The sequence below is a fragment of the Cottoperca gobio genome, chromosome 17, assembly GCF_900634415.1.
Source record: "Cottoperca gobio chromosome 17, fCotGob3.1, whole genome shotgun sequence".
Lineage (NCBI taxonomy): Eukaryota > Metazoa > Chordata > Actinopteri > Perciformes > Bovichtidae > Cottoperca > Cottoperca gobio.
The window spans coordinates 11,664,110-11,691,309 of NC_041371.1; the positions used below are offsets into that span (position 1 = coordinate 11,664,110).

General features: G+C 39.6%; 2 protein-coding genes across 2 annotated transcripts; both read left to right on the plus strand.

Annotated features, from left to right (window-relative positions):
- The first annotated feature begins 854 nt into the window (after positions 1 to 854).
- On the plus strand, positions 855 to 7,723 carry LOC115021976 (angiomotin-like 2a). Its single transcript, XM_029452736.1, has 10 exons — positions 855 to 1,041; positions 1,585 to 2,388; positions 2,832 to 3,000; positions 4,499 to 4,643; positions 4,737 to 4,826; positions 5,517 to 5,812; positions 5,916 to 6,091; positions 6,203 to 6,501; positions 6,709 to 6,840; positions 7,314 to 7,723. Exons 2-10 carry the CDS (start codon positions 1,670 to 1,672, stop codon positions 7,397 to 7,399), a joined length of 2,112 nt encoding a protein of 703 aa, XP_029308596.1. The 5' UTR covers positions 855 to 1,041; positions 1,585 to 1,669; the 3' UTR covers positions 7,400 to 7,723.
- Positions 7,724 to 15,083: 7,360 nt separating this feature from the next.
- LOC115021978 (zinc finger protein 484-like) lies at positions 15,084 to 20,032 on the plus strand. Its single transcript, XM_029452738.1, has 5 exons — positions 15,084 to 15,497; positions 16,985 to 17,078; positions 17,169 to 17,286; positions 17,372 to 17,588; positions 17,875 to 20,032. Exons 1-5 carry the CDS (start codon positions 15,219 to 15,221, stop codon positions 19,201 to 19,203), a joined length of 2,037 nt encoding a protein of 678 aa, XP_029308598.1. The 5' UTR covers positions 15,084 to 15,218; the 3' UTR covers positions 19,204 to 20,032.
- The last annotated feature ends 7,168 nt before the right edge of the window (positions 20,033 to 27,200 follow it).

A 27,200-nucleotide genomic window follows, 5' to 3' on the forward strand; every position in this document is an offset into this window, starting at 1 on the left:
GTGGTAGAGCTCACTCTTCATCTATCTGTCACACACAACACATTAGAGAGACACTTAAGTACATTTAAACAAGTATCATTTAGAGAAATACATTACACTACATTTTACAAGATTTGTAAGATTTTACATGTAAAACATGTGATCAGTTCATAAAATATGAAACATTGTGGTTGATTAAACATGAACTACAACTACAGTATTAAAGTCATAATATTGATGATAAATGTCCAAGCTAACACTTTATTGACCTTACTATACATAAAGGGAAATTATTGTAATTGTTATTGTTTTTACTCTACTTTGTTTATTTAATAGTTACTAAGATGTTACATGCAAAATATAAAGTCAGTTTCTAAAATCTGATTAATTGTAATGTTTTCAAATATTAATAGATGTTCCAATAATAATGATCCAACGAATCATATAGCTTTAATAGGGGGCATTTTGCATGTTGAGGACTTTTACATGTTTTTACTGATTCTTCTAAACTTTGACTAAAGTCAAATGTTCAATGCAGAACTTTTACTTGTTTTTTAAAATGTGATATTCCAACTTTTACTGAATTAAATGATCTGAATACTTCTTCCACCACTGAGTGTGTTCATCAGAGCAACACAAATAGTGCAAGGAAGGAGATTGTGTGCCAGAAAACAAGACAGATATGTTACGTTTCATTGAGCATTATTTCATTTATTCTCAAAGCTCAAATGCTCTGTCCTAAACTTCTTTTTAACTCCTCATTGGTAATTCTAAAGCGCATTGCAGCCTCCCCCTCCCGTGTGGTTTTACGCTTTTGATCCCAGAGGGACCTCGCGTTTTACATTCCTGGCATACCGACCTCAGTCCCTCCTCGGTTACTTATTATCGCCGCCTGCTCTCTCCACAATCATTTCACAGCGAGAGAGGACCGCGGCAGCCCGTCCGGGGGGAGGAACATGAGACACATTTGACTCGAAAAAACTCATGGAAATAGTGGAATTACTCTGAATTTTTTACTTCGACATCGAGAACACCGTTTCGTTATGATGAGAGCGTGAGCTGGTAAGAAGAGCGACTTTTGTCTCTCCCTTTACAGCAACAGAAAAAAACGATCACAAACATGAATAAAGTAGCTTCGTATTAACTTCTGGTTTGATCTTTTGAGATTGTAGTGTGTTGTGAGGTATTTAAAAGCGATTTACGGTGATTTAAAGACGACAGTTGTGGAAAAAGAACAAAGATGAAGCTATTTTAAAATGCGGTTTTGTGCGCTTTTGCTCCCCCGTGAGATTGGAATTTTTGGCACATGCTTTTTTTTTTTGCCTGCTGTGGACAATGTCTCCACATTTCTGTGTTGTCGCTGTTGGTAAAGTAGACTCAAGGCTACGATGTTTTCATACTATACTCGAGCTAAAACATTGGAAATATGATTTTCCATCATAATAAAGTCAGTGTTGCAAGTGTTGTTGTTATTGCCAAGGCCTACCGGCTTCAAACACAGCCTTTCTTCTGTGTGTGACTTTGAGTGCTATGTATTTATCAGTTGTCCCTTGTTATATATGTTTGACTGATTGTACTGTATTCTCTCATTTTGCTCTGTTTCAGGTTCCAGCTGATTTATTTAAATATTCTCAAAATACAAACGAGCTCAACAGGTCTTTAGAGAAGATAACAACGTACACAAAGCATTATGTCGTCCACTGAAGAGCCGTCTGGCACGGTCCTGCACCGGCTCATCCAGGAGCAGCTGCGCTATGGAAACCCCACAGACACCCGCACCTTATTAGCCATCCAGCAGCAGGCCCTGCGTGGAGGCAGTGGAAGCAACAGTGGACCCAGCAGTGGAGGCGACATGGGCAGGAGCCCACGCTCGTCTTTGGAGAGTCTCACACAGGAGGAGCCTCCGTTCCCTCAGCTCTCTGCAAGGCAGGAGCCCCAGGGCCAGGAGCACCAGGGTGACTACCATCACTCAGAAAGTGGCTACCAGCTCTACCAGCTACATGGTGAGGAGTTGCCAACCTACGAGCAGGCCAAGGTGCACTCTCAGTATCTGGCCTCTCACTGGGCCCCTACAGGCCCCATCAGGCAGCTCCATGAGGGGCTCCTGCATGAGGGGGCCTTCCACGAAGAGGCAGACCTGATGGAGCTGAAGTGCAGCCATGTGCGCTCACTCAGTGAGCATTGCATGCAGATATCTCTGGAGAGGAATGATGCAGCTGCTAAAGCAGAGGCCATCAAGAGCACCTCTCACAGCTATCCTGAGCTTCCTTACTACGCACCGCAAGTCCTCCAGAGTCCGAGACAGAGCCTGGACAAACGCAGCCCACCTCCAGAGTACTCAGCCCCCATACAGGGCCACGGATTTATCCCTCATCAGGTCCAGGAGCCGGTGCAAGCACAGCAGCACAGGTACAAAAACAACCCAGATGATTGTGTGTGTGTGCATGTTTTTTTCACCTCCTCATTGTGTTTCACATGCGTAAACACATACTTATCAATGTGAGTCACACTGTAGCCTACGTACCGATTTGCTTCTTGAAATATTTAAGAGGAGAACAAGTCCAACCCTTTAGGTGTTTGTAATGCCTGGCATAGTGGAACAGGATAGTTTCACATGCTTGTGTTGCCTGGGATGCTTTTTACGAAAGTATGTTCCTCATATAGGCTTTGACATTCTTTACAGCCACTGGAGTCAACTTGTCTGCTCGCTGATAGACGGGAATAGAGTGATATTTCACATGCCTTGATCAAAAATACAGTTTTATCTTTAGCTGGCCGACCTAAACGTTTTGATTAAGATGCACAATCAAGATACGAGTTTGTTTATTTACTCAGCAATATCTCTCTCATAGGTATGTTCAGTCTGGTCAGCCAGCTGAAGTCCCATGCTACAGCACATTCGCCAGCCTGCCACCTGCTGGCTTGGAGGAGCCCAACGAGGTGGAGCTGCTGCTGATGGAGAATGAGAGGCTGAGGCAAGAGCTGGAAGTACACAGGGAGAAGACTGGCCGCATTCAGAAGGTAAGGAGAGGAAATCCATTAGATAAAATCATATTTTCATTAGTTATTGCAGCTGACATCACTCGCAGATCTTGTTAAAGAGACAATAATACCCAAACTCAAGCTAGCTTTACGTTTGATTTAGGGGAGTTTCACTTTACACATTAAACTCGGGGTTGTCACAACATGACTCAATTTCAGAGGGACCTGCTCCAAAGTTATTTAGTCGCTGACCAGCCAGACATCATCCTCCATCTCAACCACCTGTCTATGAAACACAACCCCAGTAAACAGTTGTCTCCCCGACGTCCAACTCCCGGCACACTCCCTCATCTGGACGGGACAGATGAGATCAGCAGCTGCTACCTTACATACCACCGAGGCACAAACAGAGGTCACAGCCTGCTACTGTGTTTACACACTCCCTTCATTGTGGAGCTGACCTTGTGGAGGCCAGAGAGAGAGTGTGTGTGTGTGCGTGCTTTAGTTCCAAAGAGGCCATAGATTTTCAGAGTAATCTAGGGCTTGTCAGACAGCAGTCGATCGGGTTGTGACCCGCGCACACAGCTGATGGGGGTGGGGTGGGGGTCCACGGCAGGTGGTGGGCTGCTGTGTAAAAAGTGAAAGGTCTCTTTTGTTTTTTCACAAAACAGCACCTCTTCCACTTTTCTCTCTTCTTTTTTCCTGCCCTAATTTTTTGTTAAACTTTCCATATTGACTCTCTAACAAAGAGGCCTAAAATTAGTACATTTTCTTGTTCAACATGGTGGAACAACAGCTTCAGAGACATTTGACACCACAGCCGATCTTTGTAAAATCCACTTCTTACTCCGCTGGAGTTATGTCACATGGCAATTGCCTTGTCTCAGTCTTAAAGAATGATAATTGCTGGGGTTGGAAAGTTTTCTCCGTCAGGCCGCAGCCCTGAGTAAACATGCCTGTGTGACTGCTATAATGGTGGGTTTTCTTTGCCGTTTCCACAACCCAGGCACAGGCATGCACACCTTCCCTCTGCTGGCAGTCTTCCCAGACCTCTCTGTGTGTGTGTGTGTGTGTGTGTGTGCATGTTCACTTGTGCTTTGCGGTGTGTTGTGTACGTGTACGCTCACACACCTGGAACTAGAGCTATCAGCCCTCAGGAATGTAGATATAAATCAGTCTCACAGGGAGTGGTGCGGGCTTGAATTCCTTCTCAGAATTATACCACATACACACACACACACACACACACACACACACACACACACACACACACACACACACACACACACACACACACACACACACACACACACACACACACTGTGTACTGTATACACACAGTACTATATGTACCCATATTGAATCTATATGTTTATCTATGTACTGTAACAACATGATTCAACATTCCAGCTCCTCCCTGGCATGTGAAGTAGGTTAACCAAAAGAATTCTCTTCTCAACCATCTCCTTTTCTGTGTTCCTTTCCTCCAATCCTCCCCCATCTCCTCTTCTTTTCTCCCTTTCCTTCCCTTTTTCAGTTGGAGCAGGAGATCCAGCGTATTTCCGAAGCCTATGAGACACTGATGCAGGGCAGCTGTAAGAGGGAAAACCTGGAGCAGACACTGAGGAAGCGACTAGTGGCTGAGATCAGGAGGCTGCAGGACTTCAACAGAGACCTTAGAGGTATTGATGACAAACATACAAAATAGCACATCTACCATAATATAAGACCCAGTTAAAAATGTAGTCTAATTCTAAAACTTTTTTGCAATACAGAAAACTTGGAGAATGCCAGAACGCATGTTGCAAAAGAAGTAGAAGCTGCAGACCACAACCAGCACATCATGGCGAAACTCCTTGAACAAAGTAAGTATGTCATTGTGTTTGGCTAGACTCCTCCCCGGCTCTCTGTTACATCCTCCTTTGTAATCAACATGCTTGATTAGATCGGATTGTAGCATAGCATGGGGCCCTTTTTGTAGCGAAGGGCATCCTGCATGCAGGAATTTCACTTGCATAACTTCGGCTTATTTGGTGAGAAGGCTTAATAATAGGGAATTCAATCCACGCACCTCTTTGCAAAGGGAAACGAGCGGACTCTAAATCACAGAGCAGCAGTGGATGTGGTGGAAATGAGGTTCCCCCACCTGTTGTTAGTGTGATTTATGTTGTCTGTTTAAGGAACTGGACTCAAGCAGAGTGGTGGTGTTTGTATGGCCTTTATGAGGAATGCTCTGTGCTATGTGGGTCAAAGGGATAGGGCGGCTTTCTCCCCCTTCCTCCGCCTTCTTCCTCTCAGCATTCCAGAAGTGCTTCGCTAAATGAAGAACACCGGCCACCATGTAGCAACTCTGGTACTTATTACTGTGGTTGGACTCGGGGGGGAGAAATTATGGATTGATGCTCATATGTGTTTGAGAAAGAACCCCGGGCAGAATGGGAATAATTTCACATTTCCTCTCATAGCCCTTGTGTCCACACTACTATTTAATGATCGTGTCCCCATTCATCAAACATGCAATTAAACAGACGACCTTCGCTTCTCCTTTGCTTCAGATGAGGAGCAGAACTTTGAGCGGGAGCGTGTGGAGCGGGAGCTGGAGCGTTTGCGATCCACAGCGGAGGAGCAGAACCTCAGGGCGAAGCGACTGGAGGAGGCCCTGGACACCGCTCGTGGTCGAGGTCGCCAGCTTGAGGATGAGTTGAGGAGGAAGAGGGCTTATGTAGAGAAGGTGGAGAGACTTCAGAGTGCGCTGGCTCAGCTACAGTCCACCTGTGAGAAGAGGGAGACCCTGGAGATGAAGCTGAGGACGCGACTAGAGCAGGAGCTGAGAAGTCTGAGGGCACAACAGGTAAATATCCAGTCCTAGGAAAACTTTAAAAATCCTGATTTCTGTTGTAGTAGTTTTAGTATTCCTTGCCATATGGTTCAAACCCTCTCTTCCTCCACCTCAGAGGCAGTCCCAGCCACCAGGAGTGACCATGAGCTCCCTCCAAGAGCGCCTGCATGAGCGTGAGGAGCGAATCCTGGCCCTCGAGGCCGACATGGTGCGCTGGGAGCAGAAATACCTGGAAGAGAGCACCATGAGGCAATTTGCGATGGAGGTGGCTGCCACTGCCGCTGCCCAGAGGTAAAGATCATTGAATTTTGCTTGGAAATTACCAGGACATCCTATCTACACAAGTTTTTCCAGCTCATTTGAATTTAAGTTAAGCCCTGGACATTGTCTTTTCTTTTACAGAGACACCACCATCATTAACCACTCGCCTTGCCACTCCTCGAACAACAGCTTCAATGAGGACCTGCCAGTTGCCGACTACAGGAATCAGGAGATGGAGAACAGGATCCGCGCTCTTTACGCTCAGATCTTGGAAAAAGACGCTGTGATCAAGATCCTCAACCAGCGGCTGCATCAGGACCAAGGGCGGAGGGACGAACAGAGTCCCCACACAAACCTCCTGAATACAGCGGGGGCACCTCTCCGACCAGCCTCCTCCACCCCCTCCATCAACACCGCCAATAGCAACACAAGGAGTCGAGGTGAGGAGCATAATGTTGCCTTTTTTAATAATTAATTTGGTTAAGGCTAAGCAGCCTACTGTATCTCTTACATTACAAACACAGTGTATATTCCATTCAAATACACTTCTCATCTAGTGCATGCTACTAAAAAGATTTTTCATGAATAACAATCTCTGCAATCAATGAGAGTTTAATGCACAGCTGACAGATACTTTTGTCTTTTAGGTAAGAGTCTCTCAGATGATCAGACTTTGCCAAACCGTCAGTTCTCCGCTCAGTCTGAACCTGGAACGCTAGAACGGCAGGTGGAGAGGACGAAGGCCAAAGAGGCTGCCAGCACAACTAAGCTCAACAGTGGTGAGTGATCTATCAAATATGCATGAGTGAGTTTGTTTACGAGGCCAATGATGCTTCCAGTATAAAAGTTGAGTGATAAATGATTTGCACACATGAATAAACAAGCCTTCACAAGCTCAGACTCCGCTACACAACACACTCACACACACAGCATTTAAATACACTCTTCATGAAAGGAGTTTTGGACCTCGGCTTCATGGACGTTCAGATTGATTAACCACGCTGCTGCTTAACCAGCCAATCAGATACCATCTGTCCAGGTCATGGTTCATAATGTGGGCTTTGAGGAATGTGCACGGTTAGGAAATAATGTGGATCTGTTGACTGAGCATATTTACCAGAGTGGTCTGTTTGAGTGTGGAAAATCTCTGTTAACCTTTAGTCATTGATAGCTGAGCTGTATCTGGGACATTTTTCCACAATTTTAGCCTTAAAGCATTTATATAATTATTCATTCTCTCTTTCTTTCCCAGACAAGGCAGCGCCTAAGAAGTTTCTATTAAACCCCTTCAGAGGCCTGGATGAGCTGGAGTCAGAGGCAGTGGAAATCTTCATTTAAAGAACCGAGAGGTGGATTTTGAATGAGGAAAAAAACAATTCTGAGAATCTGTGAAGAGTGCAAGTCTTTGAATAAAGAGTGGATTAAATATTGGATGCAAGAATGTCGTGGAAAGAGGCCAACGCACGAAAAAAAAGGACCGTTTTCACATTTTTAGAGACAGAGCTGTGCTCTGACTCTCTCCCTCTCTCTAAGCTGGACAGCTGCAGGCAGCCTGCCCTGCGGGGAGAGAAAAGATTAATCTTCTGAGGTACTTGGACAGTATTGTGGATTGTAATAGGGCAACATGTTCTCAGAGAGTGTATGCCAAAATATATAATATATATATTATATATAATATATATATATATATATATATATATATATATATATATATATATATATATATATATATATATATATATTATATATAATTGCTGCTTTTCCCCCTTTATTACCCCCTTTTATCTCCTCTCCCAACCCAGTGAATTAAGAAGCTACATATTTATCTTATCTGGTTTCCACATTCCCCAAATATTAACTTAAGCCTCATGCTCTTCTAGATAAATATTCAATAAAAGGTTATCTATGTGACCTCCATTCCCCTCCTCTGCAAAACAAAAGTCAATCTGAGTAACCTCATTCCCATCACATAGATCTTATCTGTTTGGAAGGCTTCCCTTTGTTCAATAATTTAAGCTTATAACACATAAAACACTGCTGATTTTAAATGTTCTCACTGTCCATATCGCTGAAGCCCGAGTAGCTGGTTCTGCAGAGGCTCACAGGTGTGTGAACAGTGAGATGCATAATATATAAAAGACAAACTGAAACAGACATGGTGTCGTTTGTAATTTTGAAAGGGTGTTGCATCATGGTGTTGATTTCATCGTCTGTTTTTCCGATGACTTTTCCTCCTCAAAGTATGTTTGCATGTGTGATTACAGTATGTGAGTGTGTTTCCTGATGCGGTGATTCTGCTGGTTCGGTCACCATTGTGGGATAAAAGTTGAAAACTACACCGTGTTGGTTTTTTGTTTACTGTGAGCTTTGAACTAACAAACAGGTTAATTATTATTATTATTTTTATTATTATTATTATTATTATTATTATTATTATTATTATTATTATTATATTTTATACAGATGTTTGTATTGTTATTTTAGAAATGATAGTGCTTTGAGCAGGATGCCAAAAAGTTTTATGTATGTTTGTTGTAAGTTATGTGTCGACAATCACGGTCATGTCAAGCTGTACACAACCAACCAAGTGTTGACTTCAAACAGACATTTCTGTGAACTTCAAACAATATGAAGGTTTTTACAGTTGAATTCATGCAACATTTCATAAAGCAATAAAATATTCTAATATACATTAAATGGCTCAATGTTTCATTTACATAGGATTTTGCTATTGGGGGTAACATTTTTGATATTTTCTATTTGTTGACCTAAAGAATTATCACAAATATGCTCAAAATTGTTTTAAAAAACCCTCAGTTATTCTGGTAAATGTTGTCTTACTGTTTCACTCCCTTCTCTCTCTCACATTGTCACCCTATCTCCTCATTCCTGTCCTCTCGTTCCACCACAGAGAAGAGAGCTCTTCATTAATGAATACCAGAGCTGCATTCTTTTGGGTTCAACTTTCTCGGGTGGCCTGCTCTCTTGTTCTCTTCTTGCCATGAAGAGCATGCTTGACATAGATCACATTCTCATAGGGACACGTAACCCAATAAGTGACAAAGACAGGTTTCTCCCAGATTAGTCGCTAATGCCTTTTGAAATTCCTCTGCGCCTCCATCCACCTTAGCTAACATGTGCTGCATTCATAAATGCTTTTATTGCCTCCATTTGAACTCACGCCCAGAGGTGTTTATGAACTATTTCAGGACGTGCCATTGGATATGAAGATGAGAGGAGGGAGAGCTCTGTTAAGTGGTGTCTGTTTCAGGATGGGTCTTTCTCTCTCTCACACACACACACACACACACACACACACACACACACACACACACACACACACACACACACACCAGAGCCACTGATATCGACTTGTACCAGTTTGAGCCGGTTGACAATGAGACCTCACAATGCAGCAGGACAATGAGAATAACAATGAACGTTATGGTGTCATCAGTGTCCAGTCACATGTTTCACCTGTCATCCTACTGTGTGCAAAATACAAAAGAAGGCTGTGGTAGAAAAGATTTTACACATTTAAATGTAATAAATGAGTGGAGCAATAAGCAGTAGTGAGACTCATTTAACCTGCAGGAGCTGGGATTGGTTTATTAAAATGAAAACACATCACTCTAAACTTCTTGTACTCACTTGCTCTATTCAGAAAATGTTTTCGGCCATCTTGGTTGTTTCAGTTTATTGAAATATTTTATATTTTCATAAAATACAACAGTACCACGTTCTAACAGGCACCCTGGATACAACTAGTGTATTTGGGTTAAACTAATTAACCATTGCTATATAGATCAGTTATAAGCCATTAATAAGAAAACACTTTGGGTTGCCAGGTAGTGAAAACTAGAAAAAGGCTAGAAATATGATCAACAACTTATTTACACTTACATCTGCACAGAATCGATGACTTATTACAAAATTAGAAATCCATGCGCATTGATTAATTAATTACCAACATTTATACCTTTTTCAAATGGCGGCTGACCAAAATGTGCTCTTATTAATGTTTGTAACTGATAAGAAATGTAATCATCACAACCTATAAACCCTTCATAAAGGGCTCCTCATTGGAAAGTGGTACCAATACAACATATCAGACTTTGTCAGCCATCGAACAATAAAGTCCTGGACCTTATTTTCATCACTGTTTTGCTGTTTTTACAATCCACCAGTTGTGCAAAACATTCTTTATGCTGAAGTGTCCTTGAGCACGACACTGAATCTCACCAGCTCCAGAGGTGCTGATTTGGTGCTCTGAACTCCCCGTGGAGTGAGAAAATAAAACAGTGGAATGTCTCTCTTATACTACATCACAATTTCTTAGTGTTACTTCGGTTCAGACATAATAAAACATGGGCTAGAGTAGTCGTGTACACATCCACAAAAGCTCAGTGGGATTGAAGCTGAGCATCAAAACATCTCAAGAATACAATAGAAAAGTGCTTAAATGCTGAAATGTGACTGTGTTGGGTTGAAATTAGTAAAGGAGCTTTTAATCCAGTATTCAAATAATGAAACATATCATATATATATATATAAATATATATATATATATATATATATATATATATATATATATATATATATATATATATATATACATATTACATCACTAATCCGTTCTAAAGGCTCCTGATTTAAAGTAATTGAGTGGCATCCTGAGGCCAATACACAACCTTTTGAAGTTATCCATTAATGTGAATTTTCTGTGCCAGCTTTGAAAAACATTTCCAATCTTTTTCACACCTGCACAAGCAAAGATGTTTGAATGTATCCCGCTGTAGTGCGGTTGGATAATTCAATGGGCAAAATGTTAACACCTAAGCATGCCTGGACTTGGGCAGAGAGGATATGAGTTGGTGAGATAGTGCGGATGCTTGTATGGGAAAACACAGAGCAGGAACTGGTGGTATGTGAAATGCCATCAATCTTATTTATGAACTTAGAGCTCTTATCTGGCGTACTGACTGACAACATTGTGAAGACTCGCCAACATTCCTCTGTGAATGTGAAAGGCAGCTGACATGTTTCGACTGCAGCTCTCTCTCTTTCCCAGAATTGATATGATGAAGGAGGAGAGAACATAAATGGGAGTCAGGGGTCAAATTCCTGTTGAGCTCAAAGATCGTAGAAAATTACATTTTCTTCACTTTTTGCAAAAGTCTTCCCTCCTTTCTATGGCTCAAGTCATATGGGAATTTCAAATTGACCGCGATCCTCATGAAAGGGATGGGTTTGTTGCTGTGTAAACCGTGGAAATGATCTTCTCACACTGGGTGTTTGTGTGAACTGACGGGTTTATTGCCCCCATCCTAATGTTTACAGTTTAACAGCACATTCCTTCTAAGCATCAACCTTTGAAGTTCCAGCACATTCAGCAAATATGCTGATGGTGAATGATGATATCAAAGTAAGAGAGTAAAGAGAGAGGTTTTTGAAATGCAGATTGTTCCCCACTCACATTACTATGGTAATTAATATCTATGAATTAATATCTGAATGAGGCCAAACACTACATAGCACAAGAATATACATACAAACAAACACAAGGATACAATTGAATGTTGAATAGAGCTGCAACAAACAATTATTTTTGTTATCGATTAATCTGCTGATTTTTTTTCTAAATTAATCGATTAATCACTTAGTCTAGTCTATTTTTGGCAATGTTCCCTTTACTATAGCCTATAGGGCAGGCAAACACAGACAAGGGGGAGAGAGAGTGGGGGACGACCTGCAGCAAAGGGCTGCAGGTCGGACCCCGCACTGCTGCGGTGAGGACTCAGCCTTAGTACATGAGGCAGCTGCTTTACCAAATGAGTTATGGGCGCCTGGTATTCACTTTGATATGATACAAAACAGAAAAAAGGAAAAAATCGTCATAATTGAGAGGCTGAAAATGGCATTTTTAGCCTTTTTAGGAAAAATGACTTTAATCGATTATCAAGATCGTACCAATTATTTTTCTGTTGACCTATTAATCGATTAGTCGGCTAATTATTGCTGCTCTAATGTTGAGTCCGTGTGATGAAATATTGATCGACTGGCCTCCTCAGGGCAGAAATATGGAGCTCTGATTTTTGGACACATGGAACAACTTGTCAGATACACAGAAAGCAGACATCCTCCCAACACCCTACGGGAAATTAAGTCAATCCACAAAGCCCTATCATTTCTTTCTCTTGTCGTAAAGCCCTTGCATGTTTTCGGACATTGGTGCTCTCATATCTAGAGGGACACGGGAGAGTGACTTGTCACCACCTGCTACACGAACCTGCTGCAAGCGCTTCAGTTTTAAGTGGCAAACCTGTTTGTTCAGGGGCCAAATGTTTAAACCCATACAGACATGACTCTGAGCACACATTTTAGCCAATATGTATTATCAGTGGTGGAATGTAACTAAGTACATTTACTCAAGTACTGAACGTAAGTACAAATTCAAGGTACTTGTACTTATTTAGAGTATTTTTGTTCATATTCTTATAGAATATTGCTGTAGATTAAACTACCCAACAGTATATAAAGGGATTAAAATGAGCACAATCGTCAACATCTACAGCAATAAAATGCAACGTGCACATTAATGCAGTGGTAATAAGAATCCTAAAACATTACATATAATAGTTCAATTTTGACATGGAACATTTGACTGCACAATGAGTACTTTTTATAGTTTTAGTACATTTTGCTGATAAAACTTACATGCTTTTACTCAAGGTTTTGAAAGCAGTATTTTCACAGTGGTGTATTAGTACTTTAACTTAAGTAAATGATCTGAATACTTCTCTCACCAGTTTTATAAGATGTAAAGCCAGGATATCTACGGATATCGATGTTTAAAAGAAAGCAGGTGTGCTAAAGGTTCCAGCAGCTCTACACAATGATTTAAAAGTTAATGTTACATTTAAAAGTAATTTCACTGAGGCGTTTAAAATTAGGCCATATGTTTTTTCTAATCTTCACACTCTCCTTATATATTTTGTCATTCTATCCGTTGAAATCACCTGCATCAAAAACATTTAAGAAACTTACATTAATGGACATATACAATATGCACAATGTATCAAAAAATGGGCATGTTTAGGACTCCTGACCACAACAGACATTATATAGTTAAAAGACTGAATTCTGTGACTCTTAAGGATTTTTTACATTTACAGATTTACACAACACATGAGGCATGCACTGTAGCTACAGTATGTGCTCCACATCCTGGAAAACATGTGTTCTTTGACTTGGGGTTTTAGATCTGTTAACTGCTTTACACACACACACACACACACACACACACACACACACACACACACACACACACACACGGAATGTATGACTGGGGAACTCAGGGGGGTTTAGTGTGTGTTTGGTGAATTTTAACAGAGTAGGAGTAGTTATGTGATAGCCAGGTGACTAAAAGAAACAGTGAAGCCAATGCAGTGTCTAGATTGTGAAACTTGATCTCAACAGTACTCTGATACAAAACTTTATTAGTTATAACATAAAACAGTTTACAAAGCACAGTACTCTTTTAAGAACATGATTTTAAAGGTGTTATCTTAACGGAGTAATGTCTATTTTCATTACTCATTTTTATTATTTATCAAAATGTTACTTCATATCATGTTTTTATATTTTTATTTATTATTTTTATTCAAAATCGTGTATTATTTTACAGCTATTCTGATTAAATAAAGTTTATAGAGTAAAGCCTTTTATATTTGCCTATAGTTCTAAATCCCATAGTCTGGCAATATTAAACAAAAAAGCCAGTTACCCAAATGTTTTACTTCCGAACAATAAGTGATGTTCAATATACAGTAGACCTACGTATATCACTATATCACTACCATAGACCACGACATTAACTCCTGGCTTGCAACAGTCAAGATCATAGTACATAACTTGTGATGCAGCGCCACCTGCTGGACACTTACTAGACCTTATCAGCTGGTTTTGAAACTTTTAGTACGATGCCTTCAGATGGGCCTGCATACATCCTCAACCACACACATACATTCATACTTAATTATACACACACACACACACACACACACACACACACACACACACACACACACACACACACACACACACACACACACACACACACACACACACACACACATATTGTGAAACTTGATCTCAACAGTACTCTGATACAAAACTTTATTAGTTATAACATAAAACAGTTTACAAAAGCACAGTACTATTTTAGGAACATAATTTTAAATGTGTTATCTTAACTGAGTACACACAAATACATATATACATACACAGACACACATACACACACATACCTACACAGGCATATATATACACACACATACATACACAAACACATACATACTCAAACACACATACATACTCAAACACACATACATACATACATACATACATACATACACACTCACTAACACACACACATATACTGTACACACACATACATACACAAACACACATACATACATACATACATACATACATACATACATACATACATACATACATACATACATACATACACACATATATATATATATATATATAGCTACACACATACATACACACACACACACTCACTAACACACACATATACTGTACACACACACACACACACACACATACATACATACATACATACATACATACATACATACACACACACGTTCTATGTATGTGTAAGTGCAAGTGAAGTATTCAAGTTTGACCAAGGCTTCTCATTCTTCATGAATTTGTTTCGCATATTTCCAGTCAGTCACTTTAAAGACACACAGACACAGATGCACATACCTAGAACAAATTCATCTGGCCGATTTCACTTCCCAAAACACAAAAGCCTTCTATAACTAGGAAACCGTCACTTTGGGTCAGCTAGGTTTTTAGAGACCCCTGTTAGTGAACATCGTGACTGAAAGACATCGATGCTACACTGTGTACGCTTGACAACAAACCGTGCGTGTCTGTCGGTAAAACCCCGCCCACCTCGCCACTGTCTGCTATCGTAGCAATAACGGCTAGTCAAATTAGCTTAGTGCAGTTGTAGAGGTTGGAAGATAGTTCATCCCGTTCGTGTTACACTCTTTACGAGCATTAAAAACGCTTCCCGTCCACGGTAAGAGCTGTAAGGACAGAACTTAACTCCAGGATGTGTTCGGTCGTCGGATGTGACTCATGGCGTCGCAGTGCGCAACGGTTCAAGTTACCGGAGGATCCGGAGAGGAGACTGGAGTGGGTTCAGTTTCTCGCTACAGTCAATAAACAGCGATTTAAAGAATCGTCCTGGACGGATATTACAATGTGTAGCGAACACTTTAGAGATGATTGTTTTGACAACCTGACACCGAGCGAGCTAACGTTAAAGCCCAGTGCTGTCCCATCACTGTGTCTCCGGTCACAGGAACATCTGGAGAGCCCAACATGTGTGGTGAGTCTGCTTTGACAGCTGTAACCAGAGGCCGAAGATACTCACCTTGCTTTACCCAGGGGTCACTTATACAAAATGACAGGATGCCAGGGCCCAGTTAATTAATAAACAAACGAACATTAATGACTAAACATCAAAAGGTCCATAACTCAGCTTTCTTTGAAATTCATAAATGAAAATTAGCTGACTTGTTAACTTAACATGTTAATTAAATTAAATTGACACAATTGACTCTAGACCTATACGGTAAATGAGTCAGATATTTTAAAATACCATCATTTGTATTTTAGTTGTAAATGCTTTGGTTACATTTGAAAGAGTTTATACAACTTTTAACATAGCTGGAATCATTTCCATCATGGAATAATTGTCTTACTCACCGTCTGATTCTACTGCACTTTACATATCCCGTAAGGTCATCATTACACAAAGTTTAATCCCATCATACAAAACTGGCATATCTGTCCCTCTCTACAGCCCTGACATTATGTGCACAGTGCCCTATATCTGGGGAAGTCTATTTGATGCGTTCTATGCACTCTTATTTACATCCAACTTACATGCCAAAAGTTGAGTATCACTAAGCTCTATCTCAATTAAACATTATCACCTAATGCTGCATCCTACATTTGACATACGTACATCTTTGTTTGCATACATAAACCCTAAACTAAGTGCATGGATTTCACTATCACTTGAGTCAAATACTCAAAAGTTGCTTTCAACAATAGACATATTTGTTTGCTAAATAAATACATAAATGAAAATAAGTGATTAATAATAACAATAGAAAAACAGTTCAGTGAAGAGTATGATTTCCTAAGTACAGTAAATGTACAATACTTTTTCATATTTTCCCCCAGATAGACAAGTAGGCATTTACTTGTTTATCAAATGAAGTTAAGACACACTAACAAAGCAGGATTACAAAAGTACTGATTTTATTGTCAAGGAAGAATCTTTTCTCTCTGTAACCGAAAAAACACAAATAAGAGAGATGTACAAGTTAGGCATTTATGCTGTAAGCATTTTCTATGTTTATATTGCAAATAATTGGTTTATTCCCTCGGAGACACAAATTTGAGAATCATTAGTCAGAGCGATACAGTAGGTAGTAAAAGTACAGTAGGATGTCCTGCACATCTTGAACAAGCATAATATCAACACAGTAAACTCTTAGCAACAGAAACGTCCTCTCCTTTTACGTACTCAATATGAAAGAGGTGCAGATCCACATTTTTTCATAAGCAAACTAGCTAATAGTGGTAATCCACATCTTGTGATATCCACATTGTGATACTGTGATATCACACCGTCCACATATACCTGCTAATGTAGCCATCGAGGTGGTAATTAAACACATTGTATATTCAGTGCACACAAAGCTCCTATACATTTTTTAATGTCAAATCAAAACATATGGTTCCGTAATATGGACAAGACTCAGTGTCTAATGTATTGTGTTTTGCTTTTGTTACTTTGTGTAGGAGCCTGAGGAAACCACAGATTCTGCTTGTCCGCCTGATCAACTTTGTGATGGTCCAACTTACTTTTCTGAAGAGTCAGGACCGACTTCAATGGGTAAATTATTTTTTTTAATTATAAAGAAAAATTGTTAATAAAAATGAGGTAAAGCGAATGATTTTCTCACACTTTACACTTAATTTGCAGCTGCCCAAGGAAGTCCACTGACAAGAGGCGACTCATGTTCAACTTCAGATGCTTTTATATCTGTTTATGACCCGATGCAGCGACCAGAAAATAAGAATTTTGATTTAGACACAGATAAGTAAGTTTTCTTAACTGTTCTGCTTACTTTGGCTACTTTTTACATCAGGTTGGTGTTTTAATATTTCATTTACATTGATTTTTAGAACTGCACTCCTCCAGTTGTTTAGCAGCAAATGCCCGTTATGTGGCTGTATACTTCAGATAGAGAAGGCTATCCATGGGGTGCTCATCATCTTGAACCAACATTGCCTTCAGTGTGACTACAGGAACCAATGGAAAAGCCAAGTCAATGCCAGAGTCTCCACAGCTGAAGATCAACATCTGACAGAAGTTGTAGAAGTAACAACAGAGACCCAACAGGTAGGACTTGAACAGTCACAATATATATATATATATATATATATATATATATATATATATATATATATATATATATATATATATATATACATACTACAACGTATCCAGACACACTGATGGGAGCATAAGAAATAAAAAATGATTTTTATAGACGGTTTATTTAGAATTATAACTCATAATGTGTCATCTGTTTCTTGTTTTATAGCTACATTTAAAATAGTCTGCTGTACAGGTTCAAAATATGTTTCATTTTACTCATATACACATTCTTGTCATTGTTTCACAGGCTGTGCCAACAGATGACACCCATATCACTGGAGTCCCTGAGATCGTTGCTGTTGTTGATGAGGAGAGTGATCCCTCGGCTGACTCCAGTGAGCAGGGGGACATGGATTCAGGCGAGGATTGGAGGCCGGTGAAGGGTTTTTATCATGCCAGAGTGCTTGAAAAGAAACCTGAGGAGGAAACCGAAGAGGAAGAGGAAGAAGATGATTACCCTCCACACAGTCAGCTCTGCACAGAGTGTGGGATGTTTTTCAATAAACAGAAGCATCACACATGTGAGCATAAAATCAAACCCTATCCTTGCAATATTTGTGGTAAGAGATGTGTTAGTGAGACTGCTCTAAATACTCACAGCCGAATCCACGATGGAAACTATGAGTATCAGTGCAAATACTGCTGCGTTACATTCAAAACAAAGGTGGGAAAAATCACTCACGAGCAGATCCACCTAACTGAAGGGAAACCCTACAAATGTCCCGACTGTTCGGAGACATTTGCCACAAATAAGCAACGCAGAATCCACCTGGAGGATCACAGAGGCCCCCGGCAGTTAAAATGTCCCATTTGTGGGATTGAATTCCTCTGGCCACTTTCTCTCCAGAGACACTTAGCTGTGCACACAGGAGTGAAGCCGTTTAAGTGTTCAGTGTGCCAACGTGGATTCAGCCAGGCGAGCCACCTGAAGTCCCACATGCGCCTGCACACAGGGGAGAGGCCTTTTAAGTGTCGGCACTGCGACAAAAGCTTCAATCACAACGTGAGCTTGAAGAGTCATTATCAGCGTTACCACTCATCAAGCTCTGGACGCCAACAGAAGAAAAAAAAGATCAGCAAAAGGGCTGGTGATGCTGAGGGTGATGGAAAGAAGAGAGGTGCAGATGATTCCAGGCTTGACAATGTAGAAGAAGAACAGGACATAGAAGAGGAGGTGCAGAAGGAGAAAATATATAGAAATAAAAAGAAAGGGAGAAGCACAGGTAGACCCATAGGAAGGCCCAAGAGCTACGAATCAGGCAACTTAGTGGAAGGCCAGTGTTCAAACACCAAGACTGGAAGAGCTCCGAATTTAAAGAGAACACAGTGTAGTGACGAAGAAAGTGAGGACGAGCCGAGTGACAGCGACACATCCTTTGATTCAGCAGAGGAGGAAGAGGAGGAAGAAGAGGAGAGCAGCAAGAAGGCGAAAAAGCACACAATGAGCAGAAGGGGAAGCCTAAAGCATCCTGATAGTGACTCTGATTTTGACCCAGAAGAAAAAAACAAAAAGAGGTACAGCAGTCAGAGCAAGCGTAGGGTAAGACCAAGGTCACATCTTAAAGAAGATAATTAATTTGGTTTAAAAGTTCAATGTGTAATTCCGAGCTACCGGCTCCAAATACATAGGGGGCAGTATTTCACCTCTACTACGAGGTCCATACGATCTAAATTCATCAATCATCAAAACCATCAGTTATTAAAAAACAACTTGAGTATGTTAACCTGTTTGTATTTTAGTTGTTGTAGTTTATTGTATTCGAGTATTATAGTGTATTCTTTATATTGGTATTTGTATTCTACAGCACAGTGTTGATATATTTACTGTGTATGATTGTGTGTAAGTCTGTCAGTCAAATTCGACCAAAGTGCTGAAACTCTGAGAGTCGGTCTCAATAACACTGATATTTTATAATCTTCACGTGGAGCTTACATATCTGTGTGTTTACTGTGACTGGGGGCTGTACGGTCCATGTTGATCGTTTGTATATTGGCTTGGGTCCGGGCGGCAGAGATGAGCGAACAAATCGTGTTTTTATTTCCACTCTTGCGCCAAAACAATACTGCTTCCCGGTAGGGGAGCATGTAGCCGCTCCGGCGGCTCGGATACAGAGGCGTATATCCCAGCACCGGGAGTCACGGCCGGCTGGGTCTCACCTGTGTGACGGCAGCAACAGGAAGTTTGAAGATCCGGCGGGGAGTCGGCTAAATCAGTGCTATCTGCTGCCTGGTAGATACCTTAATCGCCTTGTGTTATGAAAAACGCTACACAAATGCAATGCATTATTATCATGATTCATATTATTTACCCTTTGAGGAGGGGTATCAGAATAATTGACAACATTACCCAAAGGTAGGCTATCATTTGCAATGGAAACGGAGATCACAGTAAATACATGTTTGCAATGCGGCATTCAGTTTAATATACATTAAATCTACTGAGGCGAGCAATGTGTTGAACTGATCATTACAGTATACACTTACAAAGGGTTAAATTACAGCGTGTCTGGATCTATCTTCCAAACAGTATCATAGGATAACATAAAAGTAATCGACTCTGTCATGAAAACATTTTTGCTTTATGAGGAAAAAGTAAATGTTCTATTACCGCAATGTAGGAATAATCTTTTACAAGTAAAAGTCCTGCATTCAAAATCTTACTTAACTAAAAGTACAAAAGTATTAGCATCAACATATACTTCAAGTAAATACACTTGTTGGGCAGAATTGTCCCTTTTAGAGAGTTTATATTATTATACATCCTATAATTGTAATTACATTATTGATGCTGCTGCTTTAAAACGTAAGCAACATTTTAATGTGATAGCCAGTGGAGGTGGAGGCTCAACCTGTCAACCCTCCCGTTTTTCCCGGGATTATCCCGTATTTTTCCTTCTGTCCCGCTGTCCTCCCGTTTAAATGTTTTCCCGTAATCATCCCGTATTTTTAATCTTTCAATAATAAAAATAGGCCTAATTTAAAAAAGTGTAAAGTAGGTGGCAGTATTATGTTTAACTTTAGCTGTAAAACGTTATCCGCCAGTAAACACAGAAGAAGAAAACAGGAAGACTAACACAGAAGAAGACGAGAACATATGATGAGAGTCACAGTGAACATGGAGACGCAGTTGTACCTGCCAAACAAGTTAAAACTTTATGCAAGTAACTAGACAAATGAGTGAAGAACTTCCTTTATTTAATAAAAAGCAGAGTCGGGCAAACTCGTGCTTTTTGTAAAATGTGCCATTCAGATTTTAGATTTACAAACGGCGGAAAAAGCGATGTTCGCCAGCATGAAAAATCGTCCACGCCGAAGAGGCACAAAAACATACACTGTCAATGACTTAATTTGTGACAAGAACTGTGTCGGAGACAGACCAAGTGACCAAAGCTGAGGGAAAGATGTCAATGCTTTGCGCCAAAAATAATGTAGACTTCAGCTAGCCTTGAGGCAGGCAAAGTCTGCAACCTTTGTCTACAACAAGTCCCTTGCAGATGCTAGGGACTCCCACACTGAATAAAATGTGTATATGCAATTGAAAGACAAGACATCAACATGTTTGTACAAGTAATACATACTTTAAATAAACATGTATTTCCTGAATGTATATACTCGTCCCTTATGTGTTTACATTTACATTATATAATGTAAATGTAAACATAAGGGACGAGTATATACAGTCAGGAAATTATGTACCCATACTACCCATATATGGGTAGGGGCTGGGTGGCCAAGAGCTGTTAAGGTTGGGTGGAGTCCTCGGCATGTTAATGTGTATCATGTATCTCCTAGAGAAGGCAGTCTTCCCTTGTAATAATTTCATGTCAATCATTACGGAAGGTCACTTTCTCTTTAACACTTGTGGTCCCTGTTAGGAGAAGCTGTTCTCCATCAGGATGTTGTGGCACCACCCGAGGGTGTTTTTACAGATAGATTTGCTTTAGCCGCATTAACGACAACATTGAATTAGATGCTACTTTGTGCAACGTGGTGATACGTTTGGATACTACAGTATGTGGTACGCTGTGTGGCAGACTTTTCTGTTGCTTGGAGGTATTTTGTTTTAAACGTTTTGCTCAATTATAATTGTGTAATGCATCTTTTGGTAGAGGATTGTCTTCACTAGCTTTTAGCTCTTGCGTCATCTCAAGAGTCCGTCAAGGCTCTTGCTTGTTCATGCACCGGTCGCAAGTACGGTATTTGTTTTGATTAATGAAACATGTAAAAACGAGCAAGATCCAACACAAACGCCTGATGAACAAAGAGCTCAAGTAATTAAAAATAGTTACATTCTGTAATTATAGTAATTTGATAGTTTTGCACCCACATATTTTAACGTCATGCAACTAGTGACTAGAGAAAACATTGAAACTTAAAACAAAAGTTATTAATCCCTCAAATCCCCAACATAGTGGTAGTTTCTTCTTTCCTATGTGTGCGATTTTGCTGTCTGATACTTAAAACGTTTGGAAACCTACCTAGCTCATCTTTTGCGAGCACTACCGAGCCAGAAGCAGAGGGATTTTTGACTCAATCCCCAGCCAGTTCGAAAAACTCACAACTCATGAAGCGACCCCGGGGGTACAGTAGTCACTGCCATAAGCATCCTGTCTGCATCCTCACTGGAGACAACCAGCCTGCTGTGTGAACTATTCTTCAAAGGAAGAAATGTCTTACATGTGTCAACTTTTCTACCAGGAAAAACTTTCTCTAAGACTTCCTTATTGTCCCTGTAAGAAAAAACTCAATGTCTTTTAACAAATAATAAATGACTGTGGTCCAAGCCCATCAACAATATTCTCTGCTTTGTCAAAAGGCAGAACATTTATCTCACAAGACCAAAAAAGCAGCAATAGGGGATAAATAGGACTAAATTAACGCTTTCTATCCAATTTAATTCAATTTTAAAATAGATGCACCAAAGGACCAAAGGCAGACAATTTGTTTAGTACTTGCTGTCAAGACTAAATGGAACACATTCAGAGTGTGAGCGGCAACGCTTAAAGTACTTTATAACACATTATAGTTGTTTCTTTTAACATAGGTTTGTACAGACAGTTAAGATGTCATATTTTTCCCAGATTGAGTAGTCGTGCAATATAATCGATTCCAGATTGAGTAATCACTCGGAGAAGAAATGTACAAATATTGATAACTCCTGATTATAGGATATACTGTATAGTAAAACATGAAATACTTCCATTAAAAGGTTCAATGTGTAGATCTGAGCCACCTGCTCCAAAGAAATAAGGGGCAGTATTTAACCTCTAAACTGTGTTCATACAATCTCTAATCTTTATATTTTAGTCGTAGTAGTTTGGCATATTTATTGTATTCTAATGTATTCTTTATATTGTGTATTGCATTTACTCCTGTGTAATGCATGTCAGTCAGTCAGTGGACAAGAATACGCAAAATTCAACCAAACTGCTGAAACTCTGATCTCTACGGTCAAATTTGTTTTTTACAGATAATCCTAAAAATTGAATATTCATAAAAATCCTCCACCTAGAAGCAATTGTCCAATCATAGCTAATCAACTGTGACTAGGTACAGGAGGAGTCCTGTTGAAGCGGTGTACAAGGGATAGTAGTAAGAGCAGGGGCAACCTCCGATTCTGAAAAGTGAAGCCAATGCTGAAGTGCCTTAAACTTGGATTATTTCTAATAACCAGCAGGGGGCGACTCCATTGTTTGTAAAAAGAAGTCCGATTGTACATAAAGCACAGGTCATTAACAGGCGGACCGCGGTTCAAATTTGGACCCAGACGCCGACCTATACGGACCCGGACCTATAATCAATAAATTATTAAGTGTTTCTTAATTTTGAAGGGGCACTTCTATTTTAACCGGCGCAGCTTCACTTCGCTCTGTTTAGGGCGGGGCTTTGCTCCCGACACACACAAACACGTGCGCATGCGCACCTACAGTCAGAAACAGAGCGGAGAAAAGGAGAGGAGTGAACTAAAAAAATCACGCTACTGGTTGTGTGATAATAAACAATAGCACAGCTGAAATATTGTTTTATATAGTTTATATGCTTTAAAACAAAAAGTTTTGTATCATGTTCGTTATGACAACTGAGCCAATTCCATCTGCTGATGAAGATTTGGTTAAAAGTTAAAATGTTGGAAAAAGATAAGAGTTTCTAATTTAATCTAGTTTGTTTTTTGTTAAGATACTAAAATAATTAAATATTTAAACAATTAAATTATTGTTATTATTTAAAAGTAATATTTGTACTTTGATACACAGTAGAACTAGAACACTGAAGTTCTGTTCCGTGTGGAACACGTGTTCTATTCTACAGGGACTCTGAGTTCCAGCTTCATTCCCACACAAGCCACTACAGGGGTAAGACACACTTTACAGCAGAGCAAAAAACATTGTTTTACTTGACTTTTTCTGTTTAGTAGAACTGTATTGTGTTTAGGAAAGAGTACATTTACTTCCCCCACATTTTTTATGACAAGCAAATGACTTTTTTCATTAGTTACATTCCAAATATCAGTAGAGTAAGATGTACTGTAATCAGGAGATGCAAATGCATGTTTTATCTTGCGCAACACTATTTTAATTTGTAAACATTGCTTTAGTTGTTGTCTAAATTGCATGTGCACAAAATGGACTGCATTTGTAAAGTGTGTATGCATGAGAGGAAACTTTACAAACGGAAAGATTCGCAGTCCTTTCACTTGTGACCTTCTGCAGCTTTTTTCACAGATCACATGTGAACTAAAGATAATTTCACAGATATTTTACTAAATAGGACTCCTAAATATCTTTTATAAAACTGTATGGGGTTATTGATCTAATGAAGAGAGGAGAGGAAAGCTGAGACATTGGTCACCTGCAGACCAGGAACTCCAGAGGTCTCCTCCAGGACTGATTGACCTTTCCATGTTTGAGGACTCACAGCAGAGTAGTGAAAGACAAGACAGTTGAAAGACAGGACAGTTGGTTCAGGTAGAGCGCTCCCTCCTAGATTCTGGTAAGAAAATCTTATATTCTTACACATAAAATGCCATAAAAGTATGCATTGCCTTCTATGGATACACCGTCACAACCTAAGGCAGGCACAGCCACGAGTACTTGACCTGGTTGCCACTGAAAGCAGGTGCAGTGTGCGAGAACGCTGTGACTGTGTGTGACTGTGTGTGACTGTGTGTGACTGTGTGTGACTGTGTGTGACTGGGTCAATAAGTTCCTTACAAGAAAATCTTATATCCTTACACATAAAATGCCATAAAAGTATGCATTGCCTTCTAGAGATACAACGTCACTTTAAACCAGTGGTGGAAGAAGTATTTATATTCTTTACTCAAGTAAAAGTACCAATAGCACAATTTAAAAATACTCCATTACAAAGTCATGTATTTAAAGTCCTACGAAAATTATTATTATCAACTAAATTTAAGGAAGGTACATATATGTGTGTGTCATGCTAAAACATAACATTAGGTTCAGCGTCTTGCCCAGCGACACATTCATTTGTGGGCAGGGATCGAACTACCAACCCTGAACCACAGCCGCCCCTAAACACTGATAAACTGTACGTTGGAATTAAGCCTGGACTTTAAAGAGACGGGAGAATTACACTTATCAACAGTAAAGGAATACAAGGAGTTGTAGCTCTGTTGGTGAACTAGCATGTAAGTGTTATCATATGACATATAAATATTAAATAGTACAATTTCTACTTTTACTACTTCTGCTTATTAATAATAATAATAATAATAATAATAATAATAATACTGTATTAACTCAGCTGGTCATTGTTCTGAAGTGGCTGCATGCGATTGTCTTGTGTTTAATAATCCATTGATGGAATGTAACTACTGCAACTTCATTAACTCAAATACAGTACTTACAGCCAGATTTTATTTCAATCTTAATCTGAAAAGTAACTAGAGCGCAGTGTATCGGTCAGTAAAATGCAGTGTAGTAAAAATATTTTGCTATGAATTGTTATGGAGTAGAAGTATTACGTACAATAAAAACGTAATGCAAACATAAAGTACAAGTACCTAACTAATCTGACTTTAGTACTGTATTTGAGTAAATGAAGTTGCGGTAGTTACATTCCATCAATGGATTATTAAACACAAGACAATCACATGCAGTCACTTCAGAACAATGACCAGCTGAGTTAGTATAGTATTATTATTATTATTTTTATTATTATTATCAAGCAGAAGTAGAAGTAGAAATTGTACTATTTAATATTGTAAATGTCATCTGATAACGCTTACATGCAAGTTTACCAACAAAGCTTCAACTCCTTGTATTCTTTTATTGTTGATAAATTTGATTCTGCACAGATCAGGTCAGGCAGATTCTCCTTTAAGGTCGACAGGTGTTGATAAATTAAGGTTATAAAACGCCTAAAAACAGGCAAGTATGGAAGACTGGTTCGCCCATGACGGGTAAGATCCCCCTGCTAAACCTCGGGACAACCTAAGGCAGGCACAGCCACGAGTACTTGACCTGGTTGCCACTGAGAGCAGATGCAATGTGCGAGAACGCTGTGACTGTGTGTGACTGTGTGACTGTGTGACTGTGTGTGTGTGACTGTGTGTGACTGTGTGTGACTGTGTGTGACTGTGTGTGACTGGGTCAATAAGTTCCTTACAAGAAAATCTTATATCCTTACACATAAAATGCCATAAAAGTATGCATTGCCTTCTATAGATACACCGTCACTTTAAACCAGTGGTGGAAGAAGTATTTATATTCTTTACTCAAGTAAAATTACCAATAGCACAATTTAAAAATACTCCATTACAAAGTCATGTATTTAAAGTCCTACGAAAATTATTATTATCAACTAAATTTAAGGAAGGTACATATATGTGTGTGTCATGCTAAAACATAACATTAGGTTCAGCGTCTTGCCCAGCGACACATTCATTTGTGGGCAGGGATCGAACTACCAACCCTGAACCACAGCCGCCCCTAAACACTGATAAACTGTACGTTGGAATTAAGCCTGGACTTTAAAGAGACGGGAGAATTACACTTATCAACAGTAAAGGAATACAAGGAGTTGTAGCTCTGTTGGTGAACTAGCATGTAAGTGTTATCATATGACATATAAATATTAAATAGTACAATTTCTACTTTTACTACTTCTGCTTATTAATAATAATAATAATACTGTATTAACTCAGCTGGTCATTGTTCTGAAGTGGCTGCATGCGATTGTCTTGTGTTTAATAATCCATTGATGGAATGTAACTACCGCAATTTAATTAACTCAAATACAGTACTAAAGTCAGATTTTATTTCAATCTTAATCTGAAAAGTAACTAGAGCGCAGTGTATCGGTCAGTAAAATGCAGTGTAGTAAAAATGTTTTGCTATGAATTGTTATGGAGTAGAAGTATTACGTACAATAAAAACGTAATGCAAACATAAAGTACAAGTACCTAACAAATCTGACTTTAGTACTGTATTTGAGTAAATGAAGTTGCGGTAGTTACATTCCATCAATGGATTATTAAACACAAGACAATCGCATGCAGTCACTTCAGAACAATGACCAGCTGAGTTAGTATAGTATTATTACACACAA